Below are 21,909 nucleotides of genomic sequence, written 5' to 3'. Positions count from 1 at the left end.
TCTAAGGCCAAGTTGTTGTCTTTCAGTTGGAAGTGTAGTACTGGCATTTGAACTCAGTTTCCCATGCTTGTTGGGCAGATACTCTAGTACTAGAGCATGCCCTCAGGCCTCAAGTATTCTTATTGTTCAGGCAGGTCTGTAGCGTGTCTGGGTTGGAGTGGAGTTTCTCACCATTGGATTAGGGGGATAGCTCATTAACAGCCATTTCCCCATGTGCTCAGTGTACTAGCTTGATCCTCAGCACCACTCAGAGAAAGAGAAAAACTAGTTGTAGTCTCTTTCAGTGTCAAATCTCCTGTGATGTGGGATGAAGGTGGGACTTGTCAAGGGTTGGTTCTCTGCTTCAAAAGCTTCCCCTCCTAGTTTTTTTTTTTTGTTGTTGTTGTTGTTGTTTTTAAAGCTTCCCCTCTTTGTGGATTGGTACCTGCTACTGGCAGCTTCGAGCTTTGCAGCTTGTGGGCTGGGCAGGTTCCCTCTCGCTCTACAAATTACTATTTTATGTTATGAGGATCAAAAGATGTCCAAGTCTTGTAGCTTCCCCCAGTTGTGTGGGAGAGTGGTGGGAGTAAGCAGAGCACTGAGTCTGGATAGGAGGGAGGGACTCAGGCGCTCCACCTACCAGTCTAAGTGCAGGACCTGGGATCATACTCTTCAGCATGCCTGGCAGCAAACATCTGTTGCTGGTGGCAGCCCCTAGTCAGTCTTAGTGCTGCAGTCTAGTCAGTCTTAGTGCTGCCAGACACCACCCAGCAGTTAACCACCCTGTGGGAGGGAGGAGGCTGGAGAGGTTGCATGCTCCACAGGATCAGGAGTCAGTCCCTCTTGGAAGCAAACACATGTAGTTGGGAGGCTACTCCCAGAGGGAGAGCCCTCCACCTGTTGCAGCTCTCTCCACTCTGCTTCTGCAGTGATCCTTAGGTGAGGAGACATGTTCCTTGTCAGGGAGGAAGGGGCCATGAACCACCAAGCCTTTCACTTCTTTACTTCTCTGCTTCTTAAACTTTTTGGTGGGTCCATGTCAGACCCTATCTCTCTTTCCATAGCCAACTAATATGGCTCTCCCACTCTGGGCCACCTGGTTTACTTTGTTATGGATTCAGTTTCCCCACCCTATTGGAGAGCTAATTGGTGTGTGTGTGTGTGTGTGTGTGTGTGTGTGTGTGTGTGTGTGTGTGTGTGTGTGTGTGTGTGTGTGTGTGTGTGTGTGTGTTTGGTTGGTTGGTCGTGGGGCCTGAACTCTGGGCCTGGGCGCTGTACCTCAGCTCTTCAGCTCAAGGATAGAGCTCTACCACTTAAACCACAGCACCACTTCCGGCTTTTTCTGCTTATGTTGTGCTGAGGAATCGAACACAGGACCTCTTGCATGGTCGTGAGGCTTGAACTCTGGACTTGGGCTCTGTCCCTGCGCTCTTCAACTCAAGGTGAGCGCTTTACCGCTTGAGCCACAGCGCCACTTCCGGTTTTCTAGTGGTTTATTGGAGATAAGAGTCTCAGGGACTTTTCTGCCCAGGCTGGCTTTGAACCGCGATCCTCAGATCTCAGCCTCCTGAGTAGGTAGGATTACAGGCCACCGGCAGCCGGCTTTATACTGGTTACTTTTGAGATAGGGTTTTGCTTCCTTCCCAGGCACATACACTTGGACCACAGTGCATCCATTTTAGGCTTTCTGTCATAGCTGGGATGATAGTTATGTGCCACTACACCAGCTGCTTTGTATTGAGATGATGTTTTATTGATTTTTCTGGTTGGCCTAACCTAGGACTATAATGCTCCCAATTTTAGCTTTCCACATAGCTTAGGTTAATAGATACATGCAACTATTAGCCATCTATGGGTTGAAGAGGAGTCTTACAAACATTTCTTCCCTGAGTGGGCCTTGAACTTTGATTCCCCCATTCTGTATCCCCAGTAGCTAGGGTTATAGGTGTGAGCCACTGGCTTTCTCTGTTGGCTTTCCATTTTTTTCCTGCTGTCCTGTCACTTGTATTGTGATTCTCAATGGTGCCTCTCTCTCTCTCTCTCTCTGTCTCTCTCTCTCTCTCTCTCATCTCTTCAGAACATGTCTCTACTTTGTTACCCTGTATCTTCTCATTCAGAGTCATGTGGTTCTACCTCAGATTTTGTGTTCCTGTAGTCTTCATCATACACTGTGCACAATGTTTCACACACTCTAGTTGAAAAAGATAGTGTATAGTACATACTTGGTAATATAGTATTCTTAATATTTACATATATGATTAACTGGATGTTCAAAGAAAAAATTTTCTAGCCATAGAATTAGTTGGCCAATAGTAATTCTGCATTCACTCAGGGAAAGGAATTGGCAGATGCAGGGAACATCTGTGTATGCTGGTTCTTCAATGTGTGCCCTTCCTTAGGTTCTAATGGATATGTGCATCCCACTGGAATTTTGTGTGGAAGAGTGAAGGGTGAAATACTCATTAACCTTAAAACTTCTGGTTTCTTACACAGTGTTTAGTGGTGTATCAGAGTTAAATGGGAACTTTATGAGAAATCAGGCAAATCTCCAAATAATTTCTTTTGGGCCCCCCTTTTTGTTATTACTGTGTTAACCTCCTCCCTTCCATGCCTGAAATACCAATGACCACAATTTTCAATTAGTGGGCCTTAGTTTTCCTAAGGCTAGACAAGTTCTTTAAGGGTAGCTGACTGATCTTTTAGGATGGCTAGGAGCAATGATCTATAAAGTCAGGGTGATTTAGAAAAAAATACAATTTTTGTGATGATGATGATGATGATGACGAGTAATCTTTATTGTGGTGCTGTCAATGTATCAGTTACTGTTCTCCGAATCTGTTGTCTCATCTGTCCCATGGAATTGGTAAATTCCTTTCACTGCAGGCATTGAAACATGACCTTCAATTGAAAACATGGAGAAGTACCTTAAAATTCAAGAGAAGCGAAGAACGAGACTCTACAGACTTACCTGAACTCGGTGAATACCCAGCATTTGACATCTCATTGTTGCCTGAAAGAGCAATATTACAGGTTTGATTAATTTATTGCACATTACATACTATAATCTTGCAATATATGTATAGTTTGGAGTTAGGATAAATATTTTTTGGCCCTTCCTTCCTTCCTTCCTTCCTTCCTTCCTTCCTTCCTTCCTTCCTTCCTTCCTTCTTTCCTTTCTTTCTTCCTTCCTTCCTTCTTTCCTTTTTCTTTTTTTTTTTTGCCAATTGTGTGGCTTGAACTCTGGGCTTGGGCGCTGTCCCTGTGCTCTTCAGCTCAAGGCGAGTGCTCTACCACTTGAGCCACAGCACCACTTCCGGTTTTCTGGTGGTTTATTGGAGATAAGGGTCTCATGGACTTTTCTGCCCGGGCTGGCTTTGAACTGGGATCCTCAGATCTAAGCCTCCTGAGTAGCTAGGCTAGGATTACAGGCGTGAGCCACAGGCACCAGGCTCATTATTTCTTTTTTAACAAATGGCTTACTAGAGACTGGGAAGGTGGCTCACTGGTAGAGTGCTTACCTTGCATGCATGAGGCTCTGGGTTTGATTCCTCAACACCACATAAGCAGAAAAAGCCGGAAGTGGTGCTGTGGTTCAAGTGGTAGAGTATTAGCCTTGAGCTGAATAGCTGAGGGACAGCGTCCAGGCCCAGAGCAGAGTTCAGGCCCTACAATTGACAAAACAAAAACAAGGCAAATGGCCTAGTAAAGTCTGTTCTTCAATTGTAATTTCTATAATTTCTATATTGGTTTGTACTTGCGTAGTTCATTTTTGGCAATATTAGTCCAATGGCTAGAATATACTTGAATACTTTATTTTGGTCTCATACTTGAGTTTTTCACTTTTTCATATGGGGAATTAATATCAGAAAATTTAAAGTTTTGAGTAATAATATCTAACACTCTTGTTCTAATTGCCTCTTTTTTTTTCTTTTTTGTGAGTCGGGGGCTTGAACTCAGGGCCTGGGCGCTGTCCCTCAGCTCTTCAGCTCAAGGCTAGCACTCTACCACTTGAGCCACAGCACCACTTCTAATTGTTTCTTTTATGTCATTAATATTAATGTAATTATTATGTGCTTTTGAAAGTATATCACATTCCTTTTTACACTTATGTGAACATTTATATCTTTGACTACTCATAATTACCTTGCTCATCAGTAGCTGCTCTAGAGTATATTAAGCATTTTTGAGATATCACTGTTTATTTTCAAATGTTTTCATGTCACTTTACATGTAATGCTAGAACCCAATGACAGTGAGCTTTTCAATCTTTTTCTATGCTTTTAGCTATTATATTTTGTTTCTATATTTTATAGACTTTACAATTTTACAATTATATTTGCTTTAAACACTCAATTTTCTTTTATCAAGTACATTAAATTTTTTCTAACAATCTCAGACTTATAAAAAACTTAGGAGTATAATACAAAAACTTTTTCCCTGAAAAATACAAGTTGTAGATGCAATACCCTGTAACACCTGAATATTATTGCTGTTAACAAGAGTATTTTCTTAGTCAATCATCATGACCCTCTTTAAGAAGTTGTATAAGGGGTTTCAATTCACATGTCAGTTTATGAATATAATCCATCTTGATCAATGAATAGGTTTTAGTGCCATTTTCAACTTTAGTAATTTTTTTTATGGAATATCTGGCCTGCTGTTAAGATCCTCCAGTAAATTTTTTTAATCCTAGTATTGTGTTCTCTTCATTTATTTAAAAATAGCATTTCCCTTTTTTTAGCTCATTTTTTCTTTAGCTAGCTGAACGTTTTTTTTTCTTTCACCAACAGCTGGCACCCTACTTCTTGAGTCACACTACTAGTCTGGTTGCATATTTTTATGATAATTCTTTAACTTGCCTACTAGTTATCACTGCAATTTCTCTGTGTTTTTACTTTTTTACTTTGGTTAAATATCATTTTTCCTGTTTCTTTAGAGATCTAATAGTCTTTTTTAAATTATATACTGTGCATGTTATAAGTTACATTGACTATATACTATTGTTTTTATTTAAGAAGAGTTGATATCTTCCTTTTCTGTGCGAGTCCCTTTTATTTCTCTCTCTCTTGCCTTATTGCTTTGTCTGGGAATTCTAATACTATTAGGGCACCCTTGTCTTGTTTTTGACTTTAGAGGACATTTTTTTCCCCATTTAATATGATGTTGGCTTAAATTTGTCATATGCATCCTTTATTATGTTGAAGTATGTTCATTTTATTTTTTGTGTCAATTCTGGGGCTTGAACTCAGGGTCTAGGAATTGTCCCTGAGGTGTGATTGTTTTTGCTCAAGGCTCAGTATACATTGAATGTCCAGATATTCATTGGCATGTTTCAAGTCTCAACTTTAAATTTTTCAATTCTGTATAACTCTTCTAGTAGGCTAGTTTGCAGTGATAGATATCCTATCCCTGGTATTTACTTTATGTCTGACTTTATGGTCACATTCTATGCATACATACCTGTTGAAATTGTTTTTAAGAAGTAGGGAAGAGGGGAATGGAGAATAATAGCGAGAATGAATTTGATAGGGATATATTGCATTCATGTATGCAAATGTCATAATAAAACAGCCCCTTGTAAATTAGCACATGCTAATAAAAATAACAATTGTGTGTTGCTCCTGATCTTAGAGGAAGTTCTTTAAGCCTTTCTCCATTCATTGTGATCTTGGCTACAGTTCATAATCTATAGCCTTTATTATATTGGAGTATGATCCTTCTATACTTAGTTTTTTTTCAGTATTTTATGAAGAGATGTTGAATTTCACAATATTTTCTGAACTTTTTTTTTTTTTTTTGGTCCAGTCGTGGTCGTGGGGCCTGTGCTCTGGGCCTGGGCGCTGTCCCTCAGCTCTTCAACTCAAGGCTAGCGCTCTACCACTTGAGCCACAGCACCACTTCCGGCTTTTTTCTTTTTGTTTATGTGGTGCTGAGGAATCAAACCCAGGGCCTCAGGCATGCAAGGCAAGCACTCTACCACTGAGCCACCTTCCCAGCCCCTTTCTGAACTTTTTGATATGATTATACATATTATATTTATTTGTTTTCATGTATTACGCCATCCTTGTACTCAACTATGGGATAAGATCAACTTGATCGTGATGAATGTTTTGGTTTGCTATTGAATTGGGTTTGATAGAATTTTGTTGAAAATGTTTGTGTCAGTGTTAATCAAGAGTACTGACTGTGCCCTTATCTGATTTTGGCTAACAGATTAATGGTGGCTGCATAGATTTGGACAGTTCTCCTCCTTTTGGTTCTTTGCATTAGTTTAAGGAGAATTAGCTTTTTTTGGGGGGGGGGGGTACGGTCCTGGGGCCTGAGCCTGTGTGCTGTCCCTCAGCTCTTCAGCTCAAGGCTAGCGCTCTACCACTTGAGCCACAGTGCCACTTCCGGCTTTTTTCTTTTTGCTTATGTGGTGCTGAGGAATTGAACCCAGGGCCTCCTGCGTGTAAGGCAAGCGCTCAACCACTGAGCACCTTCCCAGCCCCCCCCCCCCTTTTTTTGTCAGTGTGGGGCTTGAACTCTGGTCTTGGTGCTGGCCCTGAGCTTTTCAGCTCAAGGCTAGTGTTCTCTACCACTTGAGCCACAGCACCACTTCTGATTTTCTGGTGGTTAATTGGAGATAAAGAGCCCCTCTGTACAGTATTTTCACACACAAAAAAGAGCCTCATGGACTTATATATATATACATATGTATATATATATATATATTTTTTTTGGTCTAATAAAATTTAATAGTGAAACCATGTGGTTCTGGGTTTTTTTTTTTCTTTTGAGAGATACCTTACTGTTCATTCAGTCTCATTCAAGACTCATTATTGGTCTATTCAAGTTTTTCTTTTTAAATGCACTGATGGCTCATTTTTGGTAGGTCATATATCTGTTTTATAGGTTTATTTCTTCTAGGATTTTTTTTTTGTCAGTCATGGGGCTTGAACTCTGGGCCTGGGCACTGTCCCTCAGCTCTTTAGCTCAAGGCTAGCACTCTACCACTTGAGCCACAGCTCCACTTCTTCTTCTAGGATTTTTAATTCGTTAGAGTATAGGTTTTCATAATAATCTCTAATGCTTCTTTGTATTTCCATAGTATTAGTTGCTCTGATTTTATTTATTTGACTTTTTTTCCCCCCTTGGTTTATGTAGCTAAATACTCACTTATTTTACAAAACTTTTCTTTTCTTTCTTTTTTTCTTTTTATGCCAGTCCTGAGGCTTGAACTCAGGGCTTAGCCCCTGTCTCTTAGTTGTTTTTTTGTTTGTTTATTTTTTTTGCTTGAGGCTGGTGCTCTACCACTTAACATAGCCTGACTTTCAGCTTTTTGGTGATTAATTGGAGGCAAGAGTTTCATGGACTTAGATTCTAACCATGAGCCTTAAATCTCAACCTCCTAAATAGAATTATAGGTATGAGCCACTGTACCTATATCTTTTATATTTTCAAAAAAAATTTACAAGGTCTTATGAGTCATGACAATGTTCTTTTGTGCCTTATACCAAGAACCCATGTCCTTCTATCCAGGACCTTTTGGAGCTCAGATTTAAAGAAATATGCCAGAGTGCTCAAAAAATAGAATGGCCAACTTGGAAAGGAACTTAGAATTTTTTGTAGTAAGCCTTTATCTTTTACACAGGGACAGCTGAGGGTCTGAGAGTTATATGATATCCTTCAAGGCAGACAGCTACAAAATAAGGGCTGAACCTGGTTTGCCTGACTTTTAGCCAAAGTTAAAGGCTCTGTATCTTTCTTTTTTTAAAAAAAATTTCTGTGTCTTTCTTTTATCCCACTTGGAGCATTCTTAACAAATGGGATATATTTAAATATTTTACTGGACAGACACAAAATAATAATTAAGAACCATTATATATTTAAGGGTAGATGTACTACCATTAAAAATAGGATAACCTTTATTTATTCTTTCTTTTTTTGTTGTTGTTAGTACTGGGGCTTGAACTCAGGGTCTGGGCACTGTCTCTAAGCCTCTTTTGCTCAAGGCTAGTACTATACCACTAAGCCACATTCCCAGCCCTTATAACCTTTTTTTAATTACTGCATTTTGACATGACAGTACACATAGTATTGTTTTTAGAGATATCCTTAATATTTTTCCAATCAAGTAAACTACCTGCCAAATGCTATTAAAATGTGTAAGCAATCAGAAAGTAATAGTAATGCAAAAGTGAAAATTAATTGTTCTAACCAGTTAGTATTGATCAGTTGTTAAGTTTATTCATATAATAGAGTCGCAAAGTTAATTTTTGAAATCATATTTTACAAATAATCTTTAATATGACTTTTCTTAATCAATTTCAGAGATTTGGAAAGAAAAGGTACAATAAACATAAAAATATAATTTGAGTTGTGTCTGATCTTTATTGCTGGTTTTTGGAAGAATTAGTTTTTAAGCTAAATTAAGAAATATATGTACATTACCTTAACAATAAAATTAAATTAAAAAGAATATATATATATATATATATATATATATATACATATTATATATGTCCTAATGTCCTAAGGGAAAAATTAAAAACAGCACTTTGAATTTACTTGGAAAACACATATAAATTGCAAACTTGTTTTTTAGGTCCAATTACATCAACTATGAAAATGAGTCAGATTCTGTTTTGCAATCATTTGTTTAGTATCATTTGTCCATTAGTTAGCAGATGGTAGGGCTCATTGTACTATTGGTCAAATTGCTGGCTAAACTCAGAGCCAGTGGGAGGGTTGGCAAAGACCATTTCCATGAAAATGAAAGTCCCGCCTCCCTTCTGTGTAGTTTGGCATTAACACCGGGAAAGGACTTAATGTTGATGAATTTGGAAATTTTAAACAATGTAGCTGTCTTAAGATGTAAACTTGTTTGATTATTTAATAATGTTAGTGTTGCCTTTCATTTGAAAGAACTATGACTTTTTATTTGTTTGTAAAAGATATAAAGCATGTGGTTTTGCAAAAACAGTTACATGATCACCTTTAGGTGTCAATGCTGTTGACTTGTCTTCTCATAGGGAAAAACAAAACCCAGTTAACTATGAAAACTATTACAATGTTGTAGAAAAACCAAACAACTCAGCTGTTTGATTGAATTACTTGGAATCATAACACAAAAGAGTATATTCAACAGCCTCTTAAGTCCATGTTTTGATAACCTGAGGGGTCAGTGTGACCTTAATTTGCCAAATCAGAATGGTTCCAGGTTTCTTAGCTATGTACCACATGACTTCAGATAGGGGAAGCTTCCAAAAGCACATTGTTCTATCAAGGAACTATGTGTGTTTTGGCTTAATTCATGGTGTAGATGAAAAGCAGAAAAAACATACTCTAAAAATTGCTTTAGGAACAGTTTATTTTTTATAGAAGTTACTCAACTTGCAGACATTATTTTCATCACTCCAGCCTTAATTAGTAATACTATCTACCTTAAAGAATTTAAAAAAGATTTTAATATAAACTTTTAATGAGTTATACATCACAGAATCTCCCATTAGTTTTATCAGGAACTATCCTTGTGAAAATGATGAAGCATATGTAAGATGGAAAAGTATACTACAGAGAGAGGCAGCTGGATGGAAATTGCAAGGATCTCCTCTGGGGTCTGGGGGACCGGGTCCTGTCATTTGCTGTGTGGTCCTGGGCCCTTAATCCTTATTTCTAAATTGGCTCGTTTGTAAATGGAGGATGGAAGGGAAGATGGTGATGATGATATCTCCTACATTTGTTCTTGAGAGGAGTAACTGAGTTAATACTTATGAAGTACTTCAAGCAATGCTTGGCATATAGAAATTTCTCAGAAGTCACTGTTCTCAACACTGCTAAGTAACATTAATTGCTGTGATTGAACAAAGAAGGCTTAGTGATGGGTGGGAAGTCAAGAAGACTGGTTCTAAATTCAACTCTACTGGCTCTGTCAGCTGTCTGACTTCCTACATAGCATCCAACTTCTCTCATCTTCGGAGTAAAGACTTGGAATTCCTTAGCAAAGAGTATGTACTTAAATTTCCTTTCAAACTTGACACTAACTTCTCCCTACCTCATGAGTAACAGACAGTAATAAATAGTCTCTACTTGGGCTACAAAGGCACAAGTCATAATTGATTTCCAAAATAGACCTCATCTTTTCCCTACTCTTTCTCCTTTCTCTTTACCTTCTCTTTCTCCTGCACTCTCTCCAACTCTCTTTCTGGTAACCTATTTCTAATTGAATGATACCATAATCTACTCAGTTGACTCAGTCAGAATTTTAAAATTATCTTTAGCTTCTCTTATTTTTTTTATCTTCTCTTATTTTTCTACTGAATTTCCATTTTCTTTTTGGTGAGTAATCTGCATTTCTTTGTTTCTTTTTGTGTAGGTACTGGACTTGAAATCAATTCCTTGTGCTCTCACTGGGCTTTCTTGATAAAGGCTAGTGCTCTACCATGTGAGACATGTCTCCAGTCAAGCATTTTGCTGGTTAATTGGAGGCAGAGTCTCAAAGGATTTTATGCCTGGGCTACCTACCACCTCATGAGTAGGTAGAATTGCAGGCATATATCTGGAACCCAGATATATTTTTCTCTTCATTCTCTCTAGTACTCATTCTCTGTCAGTATCTGGTAGTATCCAAGCTACTTAATTGGTCTTTCAACATCTACCCTTGACTTGGACCTCCCAGTTCATTTTTTATTTTCCCACCAGCTGTTCACATTTATCCATGTCACTTCCTTTGTTCAAAGCTTTCCTGAACTCTCCCTTTGCTTTTGCATGCTGCATGAGGCCTTTCATGTTTTAGCTTTCTAGCTCTCAATTACATTCCCTTCATTTCTCCTCAAGAGCCCTTAGCTCTAGAGTGTTTGAGTTACTCTCTATTACCCAAAGGCTTGGCACCCTCTTTGATTATATAACTTTGCCCACCATGCCTCTCTGTGTGTAGAAGTCTCTCTTATTCCTTAGCTGGTTCACTCCTGCTTACACCTAGTGTGGATGTCATCTTTACCACAAGTGCTGCCATTGATACTCCTTTCTCTTAGTCTTGGGTAGTTGTTTATTCTATATGTTGCCAGAATCCCCAAGACATTTCTTAGTGTCTCATAATGGTTTTTTCCTTGGAAGTTTGTGCCATGAAGACAGGGACAGTGCTTTGAATTCTTTACATGCTCATTGCTTATACTCATGTCTTGTCTCCTTTGATTCTGCTTTTTCCCCTGAAATGTTCTTTTTTTCAGCCTTGATGGTGACATTTCTTGTTTTTCTTTTTGAAATTATTTCTCTTTTCTCATGACTGCTTTTAGATTGCACCACTAGATGCTAATTTTGGCCTTTTCTCATTGCTGTGTCTCTCACAAGGTTATGGCAGTCACAGCTAGGCTTTCAACTATCACTGTATGATGTTGCTAATGATTTAAAACTACAGTGGGAGACATTTCTATCTTTCCTACCATACTTAAGTCTTCATAAATATGAGGACTGTGAAGCTTCTGATGTGTAGCAATGTTGGGAAAATGAACTGGTTTGGGGATGAGAGAAATTTAATTTTGAAATAATTGAATTTGAAATACTTATACGGTATTAAGGAACTTTATAACTTTAGCCAGGTGGGGGGGAGGTGAGGAGGGGGGAGACGGGAAGGGGAAACAAAGGAGGAGACAACAATGCTTGATAAGAAATGTACTCATTACCTTGCCCATGTAATTATAACCCCTCTGTATGGTATTTTTACAATAAAATTTTTTTTTTTTTTTTTTTGGGTCTGGTCGTGGGGCCTGAACTCTGGGCCTGGGCGCTGTCCCTCAGCTCTTCAGCTCAAGGCTAGCACTCTACCACTTGAGCTAGAGCACCACTTTCGGCTTTTTTCTTTTTGCTTATGTGGTACTGAGGAATCGAACCCAGGGCCTCTGGCATGCAAGGCAAGCACTCTACCACTGAGCCACCTTCCCAGCCCCACAATAAAAATTTTTTAAAAAAATCTTTAAAGTATCTGAAAATTCATAGTCACAGAATCCTACATATAGAAAATTTAGGGTTGTATGTCTTTTTATTTTATTTTATTGTAAATGCTGTACAGAGGGGTTACAGTTACATGAGTAAGGTAATGAGTACATTTCTTGTCAAACAATGTTATCCCCTCCTTTGTTTTTCTCCTACCATCCCTTGCCTCCTCCAACTACCCACCCCCGAAATTGTAAAATTCATTTCCAACATAGTGTTGTGTGAGTCTCCGTGTTGCAATGGGTCATCCATTTCAGCATTTTGTTACTCCCCTTCCCCTCCCCAAATTAGATAAATGAATATACAAGATGCAGGGTCCCAAAAGCAAACACAGTGACAACAGGGGATATACCAAAGGGGGAAGAACATACAAAAGAAAGAAAAAAATCATATAGTACATTAAAAAAAACAACAACAAAACAAAACCTCTTGTGTCCATATCTTGGGGTTCATTTTATTTAGCATCATCTTATATAGTCATATGTATATAGCTTTTGAGCTTTTCTGTTCATCTGATAAGATTATCCTAGATATGTACTAATTACTGCAAATAAGGGAAACCATGGGATCTATATTTCTTTGGGTCTGGCTTATGTCATTAAATAAGACTTTTTCCAAGTCCTTTAATTTACTAACAAATGGGAATGTGTCATTCTTTCTGATTGAAACATAGAATTCCATTATATATATCATATTATATATATCATATTTTCTTGATCCCTTCATCTACTGAGGGGCATCTGAGTTGGTTCCATATCTTAGTTATGGTAAAAATGCTGTGATAAACATAGTTGTGCTGGTAGTTTTAGTGTGGCCTTGTTTGTGATCATTTGGGTAAATGCCCAAAAGTGGGATTGCTCAATATGTAGTCTTTTGAGGAACCTCCATACTGCTTTCCAGAGTGGTTGAACAAGTTTACACTCCCACCAACAGTGCATCAGGGTTCCCTTTTGGCTGTAACCCCACCAGCATCCCTTGTTATTAGAGTTCTTGATTATAGCCATTCTAAATGGAATGAGGTGGAATCTCAATGTTGTTTTGATTTGCATTTCTTTTATGGCTAGAGAGGTTGAGCATTTCTTCATGAGTCTATTCGCCATTCTTATTTCTTCTTCAGAGAAATTTCTCTTTAAGTCATAAGGTGTGTTCTTTATTACTAAATACTTATGAGGGAATGCCAGACCTGACATTTACTTTCCTCTATCCAGAAGTACAGGATTTCTGTTCTTCAGGTTCTTCTAAAATAATAGAATCTTCAGCTTTGATATTGTTTCTAAGGAATCACGTGATTTTTTGTTGCTTTGTATGTCCCTCCCCCACAGTATAACCCCTGTTTTCACTGTATTTGATGTTGGTATAATTTGGGGAGGGGAAGGGAAAAAACAAATTGTTTAAGCAGGGATACACATTCCCAGCCCCTTAAAATTTTAGAGAGTGTATCCTCCTTTAAGTCATCTGATTTTGGACCCAACTAAAAAGTAGACAGCCAGAACCAAAATATTATCAGATAGATCTGATAGCAGATGATGACTTAAGATAATTGATCAAGGCAGTATTTTATCTTTTGTTCCTGAATCAAGTAGACTCACCTTTTTGTCCCTGCACAGATGGACAACAGCTGGACTTTATACTGTGAAGAGCAGACCAGGGTTAGGAAGAGCAGTTGCAGACCTGATAATTTTTTTCACCCTCAAACTTACCAATTAGGTCCTTCCTTTTTTGCTGGGGAGGAATACGCTTGGAGAGGGGGAGGGGGAGGGTTGCTGAAGTATTTCCAGATGGAGATAAGAGGCCAAGGGAATGAAGCATCTCCATTAAAAATAATGTTTACCCAGTGTCAGAGTTAGTGCCTTTATGTTGGACTTAGTTGACTCTAAAATGCATTCTGTGCCATTTGGGGAAGGATTAGATGTTGTTTCTTATATCAAAGCAGAAAAAAATGTTTCCTCATTATGTTTTGTCTCTTGAGCCTTCTGCTATTTCCACAAGGAGTAAAAACCCAAATTGTCAATTATTTAAGCATAGCTATCATCTTATTATTTCATTCTTTCTCATTGCTTATTTCCAGTTTACTCTTCTAATAACTGTGAATGGGTCCAGCTCTGTGAAGGGCAGGTAAAAAGCTCCAGGTAATAGATTACCTTGGTTACTTTAGATTCATTCTCTCTCTCTTTCCCCCTCCCTCCCTTCTTCCCTTTCTCCCTCTCCTCCTCCCCCCCCCCCCCATCACTGTATATGCATGTGCGTGCATGCACTCGTCCTGGCTCTTGAATTCAGGGCCTGGGCATTGTCCTTTAGGTTTTTGTTTTTGTTTTTTGTTTCTTCAAGGTTGGCACTCTACCACTTGAGCCACAGCTCCACTTCTAGCTTTTTCTGGATAATTGAAGATAAGAATCTCATGAACTTTCTTTTTTTTGTTTCTTCCTTTTTTTGTATGTTTTTATTCTAAAAATACAGTACAGAGGGGTTACAGTTACATGAGCAAGGTAATGAGTACATTTCCTATTGAGCATTGTTGCCTCCTCCTTTGTTTGTCCCCTACCACCCTTTCCCTCCCACCTCCACAACTACTCCCCCTTCCCACCTCACCCACCAAAGTTGTAAAGTTTGTTTTCAACATAGTGTCTTGTACATCTCATTGCTACAATGGGTCAACCAGTATCCCTATTTAAGCATTTTGTTTTTTCCCTTCCCCTCCCCAAATTAGAGAAGTGTACATACAAGATATCAAATATAATGAAAACAGGGGTTATACCATGGGGGAGAAACATACAAAGAAACAAAACAATCACATGGTACATTTATAAATAGGTTAGAAACAATAGCAAGAAAGAAAAAAAATTTGTGTCCCTATCTTGGGGTCCATTTCGCTTAACATCATCTTATATGGTCATATGTTCATAGCTTTTGGCCTTTTCTACTTGTCCTACACATGTACTAGTTATTGCAAATAAGGGAAGCCATAGACCTATGTTTCTTTGGGCCTGGCTTACTTCACTTAATATAATTTTTTCCCGGACTTTGCATTTCCTAACAAATGCGATGATGTCATTCTTTCTGATGGAGGCATAGAATTCCACTATATATATATATATATATATAATTTTCTTTTTTTTTTTTGCCGGTCGTGGGGCTTGAACTGTGGACTTGGGTGCTGTCCTTGCTCTCTTCAGCTCAGGGTGAGTTCTCTACCACTTGAGCCACTGCTCCACTTCTAGTTTTCTGATGGTTTACTGGAGATAAGAGTTTCATGGACTTTCTTGCTCAGGCTGGCTTTGAACCGTGATCCTCGGATCTCAGCCTCATGAGTAGCTAGGATTACATGGGTGAGCCACTGGTGCCCAGCTTGTATTCTTTTTTTTTGGTCCACTTGTGGGGTCTGAACTCTGGGCCTGGGCGCTGTCCCTCAGCAATTCAACTCAAGGCTAGCGCTCTACCACTTGAGCCACAGCGCCACTTCCGGCTTTTTTCTTTTTGCTTATGTGGTGCAGAGGAATAGAACCCAGGGCCTCAGGCATGCAAGGCAAGCACCCTAACACTAAGCCACCTTCCCAGCCCCCCCCCCCCCTCCAGCTTGTATTCTTGTACTGAGTTCTCCCCTTTCCTGGTCCTGAAGTTGCAGTGTGAGAGAGAACTACACAGACAATGTAAGTGAATAACCCCATAATTTATTAGTCAGTACTTCAATACTGAGTCAAAGTCAGTGAGATCAGAATCAATAGGATAAACATACCCTGGAGTGTCTGGTGGACTCCAGGTTCAAGTCAATCCTTTTGCATGGGGAAGCACTCCCTATTAGGTGGAGATACCCAGATCACGTAATTCTCTGCACCAGTTTTGGTTTGCTTCCTAATTAAAGGATTTTCTTATAACACTGTTTGCATCATGAAGAGGTCATTTTTCTAGAACCACAGGGAGTGATACATGTACCCTGATTCTTAAGCCCACTGAATTTAATTCCTACTGTATTCCCACTGTGTCTTTGGCTACTGTCACTTTTGTATTCAAAGAATGTATGCCATTTTACATTTTTGTCTTTTCCCTCTTTTTTTTTTTTCCTTTCTGGTGGTTTGGATGGTGTTTTGCTTTTCTAGACTTTCCCCCCACTTCTTTTCAAACATTATTTGATGACTTTCATTACATTGTGTCCATATATATATATGTAATGTCCTCCTATCCTATTCACCCTTCAGTATCTACTCTTTTTCTCTTTCCTTTCCTTCAGTACTGCCTCTACACAGTTCCCTTGTGACATCTGGGTGCCATTAAAATAAACATTACTATCTACATAATATGAATCATTTTAAATTAAACATTTAAAAATACCATCCTTTAAAATATTTTATTTAGGAACTTTTTCTTTAGGGCTTTTATCCTCCAGGAAGACAGTACCATTAACCATTTATTCTAGCTTTCCATGAAATGATTTTTTTTCTGTTTTAAAAGATGTAATATGACCATAATTAGGTCTTCCTAATTCTCTTGATTCTTTACTCCTCACTTTATGTTCCTTTATTAACCTGAGTTCTTCAGAAAAACAGAACATTGTGGTTTGGATATGAAGTGTTCCCCCAAAGACTTATGTATTGAAGGCTTAGTCTCCAGTGCACAGTGCTTAAAGGTAGAGCCTTAAGAAATGATTGCATCATGAGGGCTCTCACCTCATCAATGGATTAATCTATTGGTGAACTCATATCTTCATGAGTTATTTAGAGGTGGACCAATTTTAGAGAAAGCAGATCACTTAGGACATGCCTTTTTTTTGTGCCATTTGCTGTACCTGAGCTTTTGCTCTCAAGGCTAGCACTCTCCCACTTAAGCCACAGCTCCACTTCTGGCTTCTTGTAGGTTAATTAGAGATAAGAGTCTTATGTAGTTCTTTGTGCCCAGGCTGGCTTTGAACGATGATCCTCAGAACTCAACCTCTTGAGTAGCTAGAATTATAGGCATGAGCCAACAACACCTGGCTAGGACATGACTTTTAAGCTTATATTTGTACCTTCCCATTCCTGGTCATAATGAAGTAAGCATCTTTCTTCCATATTACTCTGCCATGATATATTTCCTCATCACAGGAAACAGCAGAGCATATGGAAATATACATGGATGATACAGATGGAGATATTTGATGTGTATCCATAACATAATGTTATGGTTTGGGTGTGAGATACCCCTAAAAGGCTCACATGTTGAAAGATTTGGTCCACTGAGAGGTTTATGGATTATTAAAACTCTGACCTACTCAATGGATTAATTAATTGACAGCTTCATGATTTAATGGCCTTATTGGTATGTGATGGGAACTTTTGGAATCAGGGCCTGGTTAGAGGAAGTAGGCCATTGGAGGTGTGTCTTTGGTGGCTATATAATGTGCAGAAACCCTCCCTGTCTCTGTCTGTACTTCCTGGCCTCCATGAGGTAAACAACTTCACCACACTTTCTTGTCAGGTGAGTTTATTCCTCTTTTCCTAAGAATCTTATTACTTTAGAGAAACCCAGTTCAGTCCAGCAATTACTGAATGCTTCCTAGGTACTAGATACCACTTAAAAGAAATCCCTTTTTAAAAAAAAGTTGCCTTGAAACTTCACAGTAAGTAGATTGTACAGAGTGAACGGTGTGGTACAGAGTTCAGTTCACTCTAAGAATATGGTTTACAATGCAGATTTTTAAAAACATTCTCAGATCATGTTTTTAAGAAGTTTATAAAAAAAACTCAGAATAGTCCTTTAAATGGTAAGAAATGGTTATAAGGAACTGTGAAAAATGGTGTATTACGCAAATTTTGTAATACAGGTATATTACATACAGCTATATTATAAATGGTTTGGTACAGGGTTCAAACCATTGTAAGAATACAGAGCACATGTAGTATTTTTAAAGATCACATTATATAAAAGGCAAGTTACACTAAAGTTTACTTATATTCAACTATGTATTTCTTTTCTTTGCACTTAGATTTTCTCATACCTTACTTTCAAAGATATGATAATATGTGGTCAAGTTAACCACTCCTGGATGTCGATGATCCAAATAAACTCCATGTGGACTGCTGTAAGTAAGCATGCACTGAATTATGATGTTGTTCTAGTTCATTAAAGTGAGTGGATTTATGTAAGGACAGCTGTGGTAGGGACCATCTTTCCTTGCTCCCTGTTGCAAGCTCATTTGTTTTCCTCCGGTTTGAGCACAACTGGAGGAAGAGATTAGAAAAGAAAATATTACTATACGAGATACACTAATGTTTTCAAATTTAAACGGCAACTATAAATTGAAAATTATTTTTAGATTGAAACAAATCTCCATTTTATTGGATAGTTGGTATTATTACTGTGTGTCTGATTCTTTTTCATGAGCCGGAACTGTATGTTGAGTCCTTGACTATAAGAAAGAATAGGCCTAGGGCTGGGAACGTGGCTCAGTGGTAGAGCGCTTGCCTTGCAGGCATGAGGCCCTGGGTTCGATCCCTCAGCACCACATAAGCAGGAAAAAAAAAGCCGGAAGTGGTGCTGTGGCTGAAGTGGTAGTGCGCTAGCTTTGAGCTGAAGAGCTGAAAGACAGCGCCCAGGCCCAGAGTTCAGGACCTACGACTGGACCAAAAAGAAAAAAAAAAGAAAGAATAGGCCTAGAGTGTGTCACTTATAATGACCTTTTTATAGCACATAATTTAGAGGCCGATGATACGTAAAACCATCAGGAGCAGTTTATGTGAGCTCTGAGTGACCAAGGCTAATTGATAAGCAGTATCATTGGCATTGCAGTATTTGTAATATTTTTTAACTGAAAGTTTGAGTTTTTTAGCTGAAACATCCAATGTGTGAGCATTCAATTTTTTGTTTTATTTAATCATTTCTTTGCTATCTGAATAAAGCTATCATTTGTACTAAAATGCTTGATAAAATTGTGCCAGAATAAAGACAGAAATAAGATGAGGGACAGCATTCAATGCAAAGAGAAATTTACTGAACATAAGGAGATTTAAGTTCGTATTCTAGATTCACTCTTCATAGTCCTGTGCTCATATTCCCAGCATCATTGTCCTGTGAGACCTCTGGCAGTGCTGGCTTTTCTTCATTCTGCTAGCCATCTAGAGAACCTCATCTTAATGGTGCACCTATTATTTCTTCTCCAAAGGATATTCATATTTTCTTCCTTGTGGGTTTTCCAAAGGAAAAAGTAATATCCCTAGACATCTGTTACATTAGAAAAAGACTTATTACTTTAAGCCAGTTGTTCCCCAAGTATGGTCCTGTGACTAGTAGCAGCAGCAGAATTCAGGAACTTGTTGGAAATGCAAATTTTCAGGCCATATTCCAGACCTATTGCGTCAAACTCTGGAAGTAGCTATCAGAAATCTGTTTTAATAATCCATCTAGCAGTCTCTGATACCAGCTCATTTGAGAATCACTTCCTTACACTAAGAACTTAAGACAGGGTTATCTAGGATGGAATAAATTCTCTTCTTATCATCACAAACAACATAGAACAGTGCAATATGCTATTGCGGTGTAAAAACATGGAATTGATTTATGGACCTAGCACTCCTCCAACTATTCAATTTCTCTTAGTTTCAATGAGTAAGATAAAATGATTCCAGGCCATCAAGTCACAGGTCAGTCTGAGCACAGGATGGTGGTGAAGTAGGAAGAAAGTGCACTTTAGATAACAGGGATAACACTGGTCACTTCACATGGACTGATGGCATAAATGATCAGGTTTCTGAGCTTACACTGCCATCCAAGATGAGAGGGGTCATTAAGGAACATATGTGTTTATTTTTATCAGCTGAATCTTCTCCCCAGTTGTATCTTGGAACGAGAAACACAGGCATGTTCCAGGTTACAAAAATAGTACTAGGTCAAGCATAGTACAAAAAATGTTAACTTAGAAGTCCATGCTGGAAAATGCTAGGGTGGATATGTGTCTGCATGCATACGAATGCACTGACAAGTTGAAACAGGTTCTGGTTTATGTGTTGGATATTTTAATCTTATCCACACTCAATTGTTAAATTTTCTTTACTTCATATTTGGTGCAGTTTAGTTATGTTTTTGAACTAATAATAACAGCTAATATTTATTAAGTCCTACCTATCTCCCAGGTCTACACTAAGCACTTACTTTGCTTTGTGTTCAATTGTTACTTGTAGCCTCCTGAGTTAGGCACTGTTATTTTTCTCATTATACAGATGAAAAGAAAGTCCCATTTAAGTAATAGCCTGCATTATTCAGTTGGTTTAAAATTCATACTCTACTCTTCTCATTACAAAGTGCGTGCTTTTTAAAAAAATATATTTTTAGTGTAAAGATACTGTACAGAGGGGTTACATGAGCAAGGTAATGAGTCCATTTCCTGTTAGCATTTGTTGTCCTTTAGTTTTCTCCTACCATCCCTTCCCTCCCCATCTCCCAGCTCCTCCCTCCTCCTCCCTCCTCCTACCTCCACAAAGTTGTAAAATTCGTTTTTCAACATACTGTACATCTCATTGTTACAATGGCTCATCCTGTATACTTATTTCAGCATTTTGTTATTTCCCTTCCCTTCCCCTCCCCAAATTAGAAAAATGTATATAGAAGATGAAGGACACTGGAATCAAATACAGTGACAAACAGGGGTTGTACCGTGGGGGAAGAACACACAAAGAAACCAAACACATAGTATATTATAAGTACAGTAAAAAAAAACAGCAACAAAGATAAAATCTCTTGGGCTGGGAAGGTGGCTCAGTGGTAGAGCGCTTGCCTTGCATGCCTGAGGCCCTGAGTTCGATTCCTCAGCACCACATAAGCAAAAAGAAAAAAAACCGGAAGTGGCGCTGTGGCTCAAGTGGGAGAGCACTAGCCTTGAGCTGAAGAGCTGAGGGACAGCGCCCAGGTCCAGAGTTCAAGCCCCATGACCGGACCTCCCCCCAAAAAGATAAAACCTCTTGTGTCCCTAACTTGTGGTTCATTTTGCTTAACATCAGGTTATATGGTCATATGCACATAGCTTTTGAGCTCTTCTGCTTGTCCTAGACATGTATTAGTTATTGCACATAAGGGAAACCATGGGACCTATGTTTCTTTGAGTCTGGCTTACTTCACTTAATACAATTTTTTCTAAGTCTTTCCATTTCCTAACAAATGGGGCAATGTCATTCTTTGAGATGGAGGCATAGAATTCATATATATATACATATATCACATTTTCTTGATCCATTGATCTACTGAGAGGCATCTGGGTTGGTTCCATATATTAGCTATGGTAAATAATGCTCCAGTAAACATAGTTGTGCTGGTAGTTTTAGTGTGGCCTTGTTTGTGATCATTTGGGTAAATACCTAAAAGTGGGATTGCTGGGTCATTGGGGAGCTCTATGTGGAGTCTTTTGAGGAACAGCCATACTGCTTTCCAAAGTGGTTGAACAAGTTACACTCCCACCAACAGTGCAGTAGGGTCCCTTTTGGCCACATCCCCTCAAGCATTCCTTGTTATTAGATTTCTTGATTATAGCCATTCTAACTGGTGGGGTGGAATCTCAATGTTGTTTTGATTTGCATTTCTTTTATGGCTAGAGAGGTTGAGCATTTCTTCATGTGTCTATTGGCCATTCTTACTCCTCTTCAGAGAAGTCTCTCTTTAAGTCACAAAGTGTGTTCTTTATTACTAAGTACTTATGAGGGAATGCCAGACCTGACATTTACTTTCCTCTATCCAGAAGTACAGGATTTCTGTTCTTCAGGTTCTTCTAAAATAATAGAATCTTCAGCTTTGATATTGCTTCTAACCAATTTATAAGGAATCACGTGATTTTTTGTTGCTTTGTATGTCCCTCCCCCACAGTATAATCCCTGTTTTCACTGTATTTGATGTTTGTATAATTTGGGGAGGGGAAGGGAAAAAACAAATTGTTTAAGCAGGGATACAGGTTGACCCATGGCAACAATGAGATGTACAAGACGCTATGTCGAAAAATGAACT

At 38.6% G+C, this 21,909-nt stretch overlaps 1 protein-coding gene across 1 annotated transcript in view; it reads left to right on the top strand.

Moving 5' to 3' along the window:
* The window catches only part of Fbxl13 (F-box and leucine rich repeat protein 13), a 156,746-nt gene that overhangs the window by 28,308 nt on the left and 106,529 nt on the right, over nucleotides 1–21,909 (top strand). The window contains exons 7-8 of the mRNA XM_042684529.1: nucleotides 2,863–3,009; nucleotides 17,909–18,004. Coding sequence (XP_042540463.1) covers nucleotides 2,863–3,009; nucleotides 17,909–18,004 — 243 coding nt within the window. The remainder of the gene's footprint in view (nucleotides 1–2,862; nucleotides 3,010–17,908; nucleotides 18,005–21,909) is intronic.

The sequence above is a fragment of the Dipodomys spectabilis genome, unplaced genomic scaffold, assembly GCF_019054845.1.
Source record: "Dipodomys spectabilis isolate Male_0828 unplaced genomic scaffold, ASM1905484v1 ptg000089l, whole genome shotgun sequence".
Classification (NCBI taxonomy): Eukaryota; Metazoa; Chordata; class Mammalia; order Rodentia; family Heteromyidae; genus Dipodomys; species Dipodomys spectabilis.
Note: the sequence above shows the minus strand (reverse complement) of the source record. Positions and strands in the feature narration are given on the sequence as shown.